General features: G+C 47.1%; 1 protein-coding gene across 1 annotated transcript; it reads left to right on the top strand.

Moving 5' to 3' along the window:
• The first annotated feature begins 6 nt into the window (after positions 1–6).
• On the top strand, positions 7–10014 carry PLEKHO1 (pleckstrin homology domain containing, family O member 1). The gene is made up of 6 exons (XM_006902224.1): positions 7–209; positions 836–982; positions 6459–6599; positions 7341–7445; positions 7839–7940; positions 9193–10014. Exons 1-6 carry the CDS (start codon positions 183–185, stop codon positions 9895–9897), a joined length of 1227 nt encoding a protein of 408 aa, XP_006902286.1. The 5' UTR covers positions 7–182; the 3' UTR covers positions 9898–10014.
• Positions 10015–10669: the final 655 nt, after the last annotated feature.

The raw sequence follows: 10669 nt of genomic DNA, 5'->3' as shown, positions 1-10669 counted from the left end.
CTTAGTGTAACCGGAGCTACAAAGAGGGGGAGCGTCCGCGAGAGGGAGGAACCGCGGCGGCGGCGGCGCCGGGGGCAGCTCCGACTCCCTCCCCCCCGGGAAGGCGCCCCTCAGAGCGACCGCGGCCCCCTCGGCGGGGCTGGCCCTCGCCCCCTGCCCCCGCGTCGGCGCCCACCGGGAGAATGAAGAAGAACAATTCCGCCAAGCGGGTGAGTGCGCGCGCCGGCGCGGCCACTGCAGCTGACTTTGTGCTCCGGGGACCCGGGCCCGTCAGGGCGAGTGGCCGGGCGGGGGGCCGGCGCCCGGGAGCCCCGCGGCCGGGGAGCAACCGGCACCGGGCGGGGGGCTTTTGTTTGTTTACTTGGGTTTGGGGTTTTTTTACTTGACTTAGTTTCTCTCTTCGACTCCCACCCTCCCGCCCGGAGACAAGCATCGGTTTGCATCGCGCTCTGCAGTGGCAAGCAGACAATGAGAAATAAAATAAAACGCCGTTAATCCCGCGGCTTCGAGGGGAGCGGCTGGGGAGGCGCGTGGGGGACAAGGACAGAAATGCTAGGAGCCACCCGCCCGCAGGCCCAGCCCCCTGCCTCTTACAGTTTCAGTTGTTTATTTGGGAGAAGGGGGAGAGGAGCGGTTGGGGGAGAGAGTTCCTGAGAGTGAAAACCTGCCTAGAAGTGGGGTCCCAACCTTTGGCTCCCCAACTCCAGCCCCGGGTGGAGAGGTCATAGGAAAGGCAAGGAGAAAGGGTGATTGAGGAGGGTCCTAAGAGAGGAACTGAGAGGAGGAAAAATCAATAATCACCAATTCATATGGTTCTTATCTGGCCCCTGGGTAGGGGCCTCAGGATGGAAATCATCAGTCTGCACTGCCGGAGAAGGTCGGCTGGGTCCGGAAATTCTGCGGGAAAGGGATTTTCAGGGAGATTTGGAAAAACCGCTATGTGGTGCTGAAAGGGGACCAGCTCTACATTTCTGAGAAGGAGGTGGGTGCCCTTTGCCCTAACTGCTCCTGTTTGCTCGGATTTCACACTTTGTTTCTGCACAGAGATACTCCTCTGCTTCTAGTCACCCCCTTGGCCACCCCAGTTTCCTTCTTGAAGCAAGTTCGGCATTACGATTTTTCTCTACTCCATCTTTATGCAGGGAAAGGTCACCCTTGAGTGCGAAGTTGTCCTGAGTTAGAATTAGGAGTTGAGTATACCTCTTATTTAATGTTACCTCTTTGCAAATACCGGTCAGACATCTTTGCAAATACTTGTCTCACAATACTAAAAATGTCCTCTGAGGATGTACCCAGAGTTTTAAGTGCCCCTTGTCTTATTCTGACCTTTATGACCAGCATGTTGTTGCTGCTGTGTACCGTCAGTTGGAACTGACCCATACACAGCTGGCCCTCTAGGTGAGGAGATTGCCCTCCCATCTTCTGTAGAGCTTCTGGTAGATCCAAACTGCATAAATTTGGTTGCTGGCCCAACTCCTTACCAGTAGGCCACCAGAGCTCCCTTTAAGCTGCATGGAAGACTTTTTTTTTTCTCCTTTGCTGTTGTTGCTGAAATGCTCTGTTCAGTTTTTCACCCTTTCCTGTCGCAGCTGCCCGCTCCAGCCAGCCTCCTCCTTCCTGTCTCTAGCAGGGGCATGTACAGGTCATAGCAGCAGCCCAGCCACCCCATATTACTGCAGACCTAGGAACATTGGAACATGCATGCAATCCAGCGCCGCCCTCCCATCACCTTGCGGAGAGTACCTGTGAGTGGCAGGCAGTTACTTCTCTTGGAACAAAAGTCTCAAAATAGTACTCAGGTGCATGCTTAATTCGACTTTTAAATAAATAAATGCATAGTCTACCCCTTTCAACACCATAGTTTGAACCTGGGAGCTGGGATAGAACTATAGACCCTTTCTGTCTCAATAACTGTGACTCAGTGGTTAAAATGAAGATCATAGTTGACATTGGTAAGAATCTGACTTCACATACTTTTCCCTTTAGTCCCTACCTCTTGAAATCAAGAATGTGTAGTATTACTGAGAAATCTTAATTGATAATTGTCTCCTGTGAGACAAAAATTATTCAGTCCCCACCTCTCTGGCTGTGTCACTAGGAGATCGTCTTATGTTCCTCTTCCAAGGGCCCTTCCTCTCTCTGATTCTCTGTTCTCACTCATGGCTAACTGGGAAGGCCTTTCTCACTTCTGCGATCTTCTGCTTACTGTGGTAGACACTCAGTAGACTTTATTTAGGTAAACAGATTATTTTAGGGCATTGAAACAAACACATAGAGTCCAAGAGAAAGGCCTTATCGGAGGCAGCAAGGGAAAAACTGAGCTCTGCCAGGATCAGAGAGATCCCTCTTTAGAGTGTTTAGACCTAGCTGTTTCAGCTAAACTAGAAACTTGGTCATGGAGAATCTTATGAGCAAGGTGAGAGAGAACTTTGTCAGGGGATTTCTTGGAGGGCTGTTCATTTCTACCAATACCAAGTTCTAAAGAAAGTTTTCTCCACCATTTCTGAATGTTAAATTAAAAAAAGAAAGAAACCAAGTGTCAAAATATGTCTCCTTTCCTCCTTGAACTTCAGAATGGCAGGAAACCTTCATGAGCAATTAGGGGACAATTTCCCACACGTCAAAAGGAAGTTTGAGAACAGTAAGAGAATAGAAGGAGCCAGGCATTTTCTCTTGTTCATATTTGCCCAAAGAGTATACTTAATTCTTGTTTGAGGAAGAAAGAGTTCAGAGGCAGGGGAAGGATAGAATGACTTCAGTTCAGGAGGTCTGATACCCTGTGAGTCAGGAGCATCTGATATTCGTGGAGCTAACTGTCCTCTTCTGGAAGAGCATTGCAAAGAAGGGACAAGCCTATTGAATTTATTCTTTGGAGTTAATTTCCATGTTTCAAAAAGGTGGGAAACTGGTAGCATAGCCCATCGGGAGTAGGCTGCTGATTCAAAGGCAGTGCCTCTCTCACAGTTCATATCCACCAGCAGCTCCCCGGGAGGAGGATGGGCAGTGTCCTCCCATGCAGTGTATAGCCTCTAAATGTGTGCTGGAACGTCAGCCGTGAGTCAATTCCAACTGAATTTCTACTCAGGCGCAATGAGCTTGTTAACAGTAAAACCAACAGGAGGCAATTGGCTTTTTTCTGTCCACTTCCCCAAAACTTTAGAGCCAGTAGTTTCAAGATTTTTTTTTAATGTATTACATACTACTTAAATTTAGGTGTTTATGCAGAAAAATCCTTAACTCACTTCCCCAGAATTTGCACCCATTTTTCCTCTTTTTTTTTTGTTTTGTTTGGTTACTTGCCCTCGTAAATGGCAGGATATCCCACAACTGTGTCCACCAAAGAAACCCTTCTGAATTACTAATAATTGTTTTGATAACTCTCAGAGGGTACCCTTTTTATGAGAGGGCTGAAGTACCTCATGATCTAGGGCAGATGTATATGAACAGAAGCTCAACCTTAGGAAAGCCTCATAGTAGAAGAAATAAGGTTCAGGCTTTTTCCCCCCCAAGACAAATATAGGAAGCATCCTTTTCTGTAGGCCACAACAATCCAGGGGGAGAAGAGGGATTCACTTTGTAAGATGAGTAATTATAAATGAGGCTTTGGGAATTAGATTCGGGGACAGGCCGGGTGAGGGGTGGGAGGACAGTAGAGAAAAAGCTTCTAGGGTAAGCTGTCTTTCCTTGACACTGGAATATACTTATCCTGCTGTTTGCTTCCCCCTTTCTCGTCTCTTGCCACACTGAAGGCTAACCTCTTGTCGCTTGTCTCTTGTTCCCTGGAGCTCCTTATCGGCTTATGTCTATGCCAGAATAGGTTCTTTCCTTCCTTTCCCTTCCCCTGAGGAAAATAGAACAAGTAACCCTCTTCCCCTGGCTCCATACCCACGCCCAGCACTTTCCTCTCCAAGAGTTCTGGCCTCTGCTGATAGTCTCAGCTCTGAAGGCGGGAGGGAGAGGCGTGATGCATCAGCCTACACCCCTGTCCCGTGTTTCTGACAGTTGTTCTTGAATGCCCCTTGCCAGTATCTTGTTCCTGGAATCATTCACAGTCTCTGCTCACTTCCCAGCCCAAATCTGGGGGCTTTGGGAAGGGAAGAGCCCTGGAGGAGCCAGGCCATATTGGACAAATAGACAAGAAGGCTGGGGTGGGGCTGTGAGATCTTCTGTCTACACCAGTTGTCAGCACCCTGGGTCCAGCAGCAGTTCAGAAGGATGGGCAGACGCAAGACTATAAATGGGCTGGAGAATGGAAGCAGAACTCCCCCACTCGGAAGATGATGAGAAGCAGGAGGACAGATGAGGTCACCTCCATACCACACATGATTCCTATTTCAGAGTTTTGTTTTTTCAGTTGTTGTGAAAATATACATAACAAAACAGCTCAACAATTTCTCCGTGTACAATTCAGTGACGTTGATTACATTCTTCAAATTGTGTAACCAGCCTCACTGTTCTTTAATAAATCATTCCTGTAGGGCTCTTATGTGAAAGATTCCAGTCAGGGAGAGTGGATATCTTCCAAGAAAGGCATAAGGCTACTTTTATCTGCTTCCTTCGTTTTAACAAGACAAATATTGGTGGTTTTCATCTCTCATCTCAGGAAAATGTGACCAGCTCATTCTCAAAGGGTGAACACATTTTCTAAGCTTAACATGGTAACTTAGTTTCCTGTCTCTGATTTGGTTCAGAGTACTAGGCCAATAGGGAACATCTTAGAAGAGGAGGAAAGACTCTGAAAAGTTTAAAGTGGATCTATAGAGACAAAGATTAATGACATTCAGAAAGATTGTGACATTCAGAAAAGGCTAGTAGAGGATGCAGATAGAACCATGCTCTCTTACTAGATGTTCAGTAAGAGAGTTAAGATCCTGCTATTTGGTAAAGCTGCCAAGGGTAGACCAGTGAGTAAGATGGATAATACAGCAGGAAGGGTGAGGTTTCAACAGAAGGAGGAACCTTATGGCCATAAAAAGACTTGGGATCTTAAAATGGACAGAAGTAGCAGGGTTTTTTCCCTCCAAGTGTGAAATTTAGTCCTGCCAAAACCAGACTCACTGCCATTGAGTTGGATCCCAACTCACAGTGACTCTCTAGGAAATCGTCGAGCTGACCCATGGGGTTTTCAAGGCTATCATCTCTTAAGGAAGCAGACTGTCTTTCTCCTACACAGTAGCTGGCGGGTTTGAATGACTGATGTTTTGGTTAGCATGAAAAATGCTTAACCACTGTGCTAGGGGTATTGCAGGTGCATCCTTACCTGCTGTTGTTGTTGTTGTTAGGAGCCATTGAAACAAGTACAGCTAGCTCATAGTTCTATGACTCATAGATAATAGGGGAATTGAAGATCATCCAAAAATGACTAGCACAGTGCTTTGGGAGAGAATTGCCAGAAGTTCAAGCTAGGTTTACAAGAGGCCGTGGCAATAGGAATATCACCGCTGTTGTCAGATGGATCCTGGATAAAACCAGAGAATACTAGAAGAATGTCTATCTCTTTTAGTGACTATGCAAAGGCATTTGAGAAGAATGCGAAACTCAGAACACTCTGTTACATTTATACAAAAACCTATACCTATTCCAAGAAGCAGTTGTCCGAACGGAGCCAAGGAACACTGCATTGTTTAAAATTAGGAAAGGTGTGTGTCAGAGTTGTATCCTTTTTGATTCATACACCTCTCTCTAGGTAAGGAAGAAGCTATCCTTACCTTGAGAATGGTAGACTAAGGAAAAGCTTTTCATGACTGGTTTGCCATGATACTTTGGACTGGAGTAAGAAGGGATAGGAATTGCTGTTGTATTTTTCCTCTTGTCTGAACAAACTCCACCACCAAGGGTTCTGCTGTTCCTATGGTGATGAAGCTCCCTGAAGTGAATGCAATTGAAGAGTTTCTTTGTAATAGTTTGTATTAGAGGAGGGAGCAAGGTAGACTTAAGACAGCTACAGCAGAAACGTGCAAACAAGAACTGGGAGAGGAAAAGCAGCTCTTCCTCCCCTCCAGACATCCCTGGGAGGGTAGACCCAACCTTGATCGCCTTCTGAACAGTCAAGGGCCCTCAGGGCAAACTGACTTGAGAGCGATTTGTTCTAACTGTTAGCCTGGTAAGCTGTGTCCTCTTAAGGACAAAATGGGAATGAAGGATGAGGAAAGGCACAGAGGGTTCTTGGTATCTTGGTACCAATGGTATCTTGGCTTAGGGAGTAGAGACAAGCAGTTTTAACAGCAATCTACCATAGGAGGCAGGCCCTAGCAGTGCTCCGTCCTGTTGCTTGTGGGCCTTGGGCCTTGAAGAGGGCTGCTATTCCTGTCCTGCTATTCCTCCCCTCTACCTCAGGCTTCTTTATGGTTCGTATGACTTCCCTAAACTAACAATATTAAGGGAAGAGACTAAGAATTCTCTCTCTCTTTTTAGTTTTTAAACTAAACAGTTCTTTCCTTCCTCACCTCCAACCCCAGGTAAAAGATGAGAAAAATATTCAGGAGGTGTTTGACCTGAGTGACTATGAGAAGTGTGAAGAGCTGCGGAAATCTAAAAGCAGGAGCAAGAAAAACCATAGCAAGTTCACCCTAGCCCACTCCAAACAGCCTGGTAATACGGTATGTGTCTGCCACCTGGGCAGAGCATGGGGTTGGGGGCATGTGATAGAAGAACAGGTTCCCTCCTTCAGGTTCTCTTAGCTCTGTCAACTCAGATACCCTGAGTTCATCTCCACTTTTATCATTAACCTGAAAATAGTACAGCCATTTCCTTCCCTCTAGACAGGCCAGCCTTGAAACCGTCCAGTCATAAACATCCTCTCTAACACTTACGCACACATGCTCGCACGCACCCACCCACCCATATACATCTCTCTCTCTCTCTCTCTTTTTTCCATTTAATAAGCACATACCTCTCTTGAGAGAAAAATCACAGGTCCCTCCCTGTTCCCTGATAAGTTGTTGAGTCTTAATTCTTTTCTGAAGGAACCCAGCAAGAAAAAAAATCATAGCAAGTATACCGTTGCCAGTCCACACAGCCTGGTAATACAGGATGTGTTTGTGCAATTCCTATTGCATTCTATTCCTTCAAATATTTAAAGATCTTTCCTTTAGTACTTCTCCTTTACCAGATCTCCTCTGATCATCTCCAGTCCTGTCCCAGTAGCCAGTCACTTCTGAGCTGTGGCATTAGTTGTAATAGAGGCTGGATTTCCTTAATGTATGGATGACTTGGGAAGCAGATCTCTCCTTCCAGGACCTGGGTCTAAGACAATGAAACTATAATTTCTTATTTCTTCACTGTCAAGGTGAGACACCAACTCTGTCATTCTGGCTGAAACGAGAATCTTCCCCTCACAGGCACCCAACCTCATCTTCCTAGCAGTGAGTCCGGAAGAGAAAGAGTCGTGGATCAATGCCCTCAACTCCGCTATCACCCGAGCCAAGAACCGAATCTTGGACGAGGTTGGGGGCTTGTTTTGGGGAGAGGGATGCAGGAGCGTGTGAGGAACCAGCTGGGACTCACTAAGAGGGAGGGCACCTTCACAGGCTCTGTTTATATTACTGCCCCCTAGCCAGCCCTACTTCTTTATCTTTCTGAAAACCCTTTCTCCTTCCACTTTCTCTCTATATCTTTTCTGTTAATTCTCTTCATTTTTAATGCATGAACCAGCATGCCTTGGGCTAGGTCATGGAATCTCTTCATGTCCAGGAAATCCTTTGCCCATAGAATTTGTCCAGAAGCCATTAATAGAATGAGTTCATTTCCTAGTCCAGGCAGATCCAGACCTCAGGGAATGCTGGCTTGGGACAGATAGTCTCTGAAGAGCCTCTAATACTCACAGTGCATGTCTGCAGGTCACCGTTGAAGAGGACAGCTATCTCGCCCACCCTACTCGAGACCGGGCAAAAATCCAGCACTCTCGCCGCCCCCCAACCCGGGGACACCTAATGGCCGTGGTACGTAAGACAGCGAGAAAGCAAACAGTTCGGGAAAACATTCCATGTCATACATTTCAGAATTCTCTCAGATCGCCAAAGGTATTTGTTGTGACTTTCTTGATTCCAAAGTCAAAGACCATCTGTCCTGCCTCCCAGTCTGATAAAAAATACATATAAACGCCTACGACAAATCCGAAAGTCCCTGTCTTCAATAAGTTTATCATTTGGGGGGGGTAAAATTAGACATACACAAAAAGAAAGTTTAAAAAAAAAACCAGGGGAGCTCTGGTGGCCTAGTGGCAAGAAGCTGCACTGCAATCCCAGAGGAACACGGTTCGAATCCACCAGATGCTCTGCCAGAGAAGGAGGCGCAGTATCCTCCTGTACCAGTCAGATCTGATTTGACGGTACATGCACACAAAATAATAATGAAGAAAAAAAAACACCAACACACACAAACCAGAATGTGTTTACAAAGACAGTATGCTGTCCTTGACATTGTAAGTTGTTACATCGTATCTATCTGTCCTGGTAGGTGACAACAGTAAATGCCACAAGCTTTCAGAGGAGGAAAGTCATAGTCAGATGCTGTAATATACAAAGTTGTGCTTTCCTTTATTTGTCTCAGCTCTAAGTTCTTAGGGAGGAAGGAAGGCAGGGATAGTAGGACAGGCTCTAGAGTCCAGTGAGTCTAGCTGTGAGCTTTATTATCTGTGCTTCACTGATGCTGCATGCCTCTAGTGGCAAAACATCTGCCCTAGAAAGTTGCCATGAGGAATGGCTAAAATAGGTGTGAATATTACTGAGCTAATTGACACCTCATTACTTTAAATTTTACTGTTCTGGAGATAGAGCAGTTTAACTTTTTAAGACAGGAGGTTCTGAGTCTCAAATAGCAGTGAGGACTGGGGGGTGTGTCTCCGAGGATGCTGGTCGTAGGAGATCATCTCTGCGCTGTGTGGACTATCGCATGTGTTTCAGGCCCAGGCAATGCTTGTCCACAACGCAGAGGATGAAGATGCTCTTTATGAGAAATACGTAGTGAGCTAGAGAACGTGGAAGGACAGCAGGAGAAATTAAAGGAAAATAAATAAATTCAAATTTGTGTCATGTGAATAAGAAATAGTAAATAAAAGAGAAGGACTTGTCTAGAGGGTGCTCACTCAGGGAGGGACTCCTGAGGAAGAAAATGGGCACAACTTACATCTCTGTCATGAAATCCTCACTCCTGACCCTTTACCCTCTTTGTCCCCACCCTGTTTCTCTCTAGGCTTCAACGTCTACCTCGGATGGGATGCTGACTTTGGACCTGATCCAGGAGGAAGACCCTTCCCCTGAGGAGCCCACCTCCTGTGCCGAGAGCTTTCGAGTGGACTTGGACAAGTCTGTGGCCCAGCTGTCTGGCGTTCGGCGGAGAGCAGACTCGGACCGGATCCAGCCCCCCTCAGACCGGGCAAGCAGCCTTTCTCGACCCTGGCAAAAGCCAGATAAGGGGGCCACCTACACTCCGCAGGCACCCAAGAAGTTGACCCCCACAGAGAAGAGCCGCTGCACCTCCCTGGAGGAGATCCTATCCCAGCGGGACACTACCCCAGCCCGTACCTTCCAGTTGCGGGCAGAAGACCCTCCGACCTCTGTCCTACCCCTCCCAGGACAGCTGTCCCGGATCCAGGACCTGGTAGCACGGAAACTGGAGAAGACTCAGGAGCTTCTGGCAGAGGTTCAGGGACTGGGAGACGGGAAGCGAAAGGCTAAGGACCCCCCTGGTTCTCCTCCTGACTCTGAGTCAGAGCAGCTGCTGCTGGAGACTGAGCGCCTGCTGGGGGAGGCATCGTCCAATTGGAGCCAGGCCAAGAGGGTGCTGCAGGAGGTCAGGGAGCTGAGGGACCTGTACAAACAGATGGACCTGCAGACCCCAGACTCCCCCCTCAGACAGAGCTCCCAACACAGCCAGTACAGGAAGAGCCTCATGTGAGGAAAAGAGCAGGGTCTGAACTTATGGGGGGTGGATGGATTCTTATTCCTAAGTGTTGCAGGATAAAGCTTTTTTTATTTACCTCAATCAAAAAAAGAAAACAAAAACACACTCAAACTCGTTGCCATTGTTGATGCCTAATCCTCCTACAACCCTTTGTCCTCAATCTCCTTTTCTTTCCATAACCTCCCGGCCCCAAGACATAAATTGCCTCATTTTGAGGAGGTCACCGCTACAATAGTAATAGGAAATGTTCTCCTGGACAAAGAGAACGGGTGGTGAGAACACTGTCCATTCTATACACACTATCCCTCTCCAAGACAGTCAGAAATGCACACTGCCCCTGAGTACACATATAGACTGCAAAGATTAGTGGGGAGGGAGCAGGGGTTTTATCTTATGTCCCATTCCAGGTTTTCAATCTGAGGGTGAAATTTCAGCTGCCCAGCTCCTGCTCTGGAGACATGGAAGCAGTGCCACCTGTCCGTGCACACAAGAGAAGTGAAATTCATCCCACTCTAAGGAAGATTTGCAGAATTAACATCTCTCCAGCCAGACACTGACTTCTCTTAACAGTCTTCTGATCAGGATTGGACTACCTGGCTTTTCTTACTTGGGATGTTTCTTTCCTTCACCTCCCATACCCTTTCTCACACTGATTCAGAGATAGAACCCTGGTTGGATGGAATTGGTTTGTGTTACGTGGCTCAGGGTGACCTAGGACTGAGGAACTAGGGACAGCTGGTTTCATGGAAGAACAGAACTAAGAATG

The sequence above is a fragment of the Elephantulus edwardii genome, unplaced genomic scaffold, assembly GCF_000299155.1.
Source record: "Elephantulus edwardii isolate Elephantulus edwardi_28Jun2011 unplaced genomic scaffold, EleEdw1.0 scaffold00384, whole genome shotgun sequence".
Lineage (NCBI taxonomy): Eukaryota > Metazoa > Chordata > Mammalia > Macroscelidea > Macroscelididae > Elephantulus > Elephantulus edwardii.
Note: the sequence above shows the minus strand (reverse complement) of the source record. Positions and strands in the feature narration are given on the sequence as shown.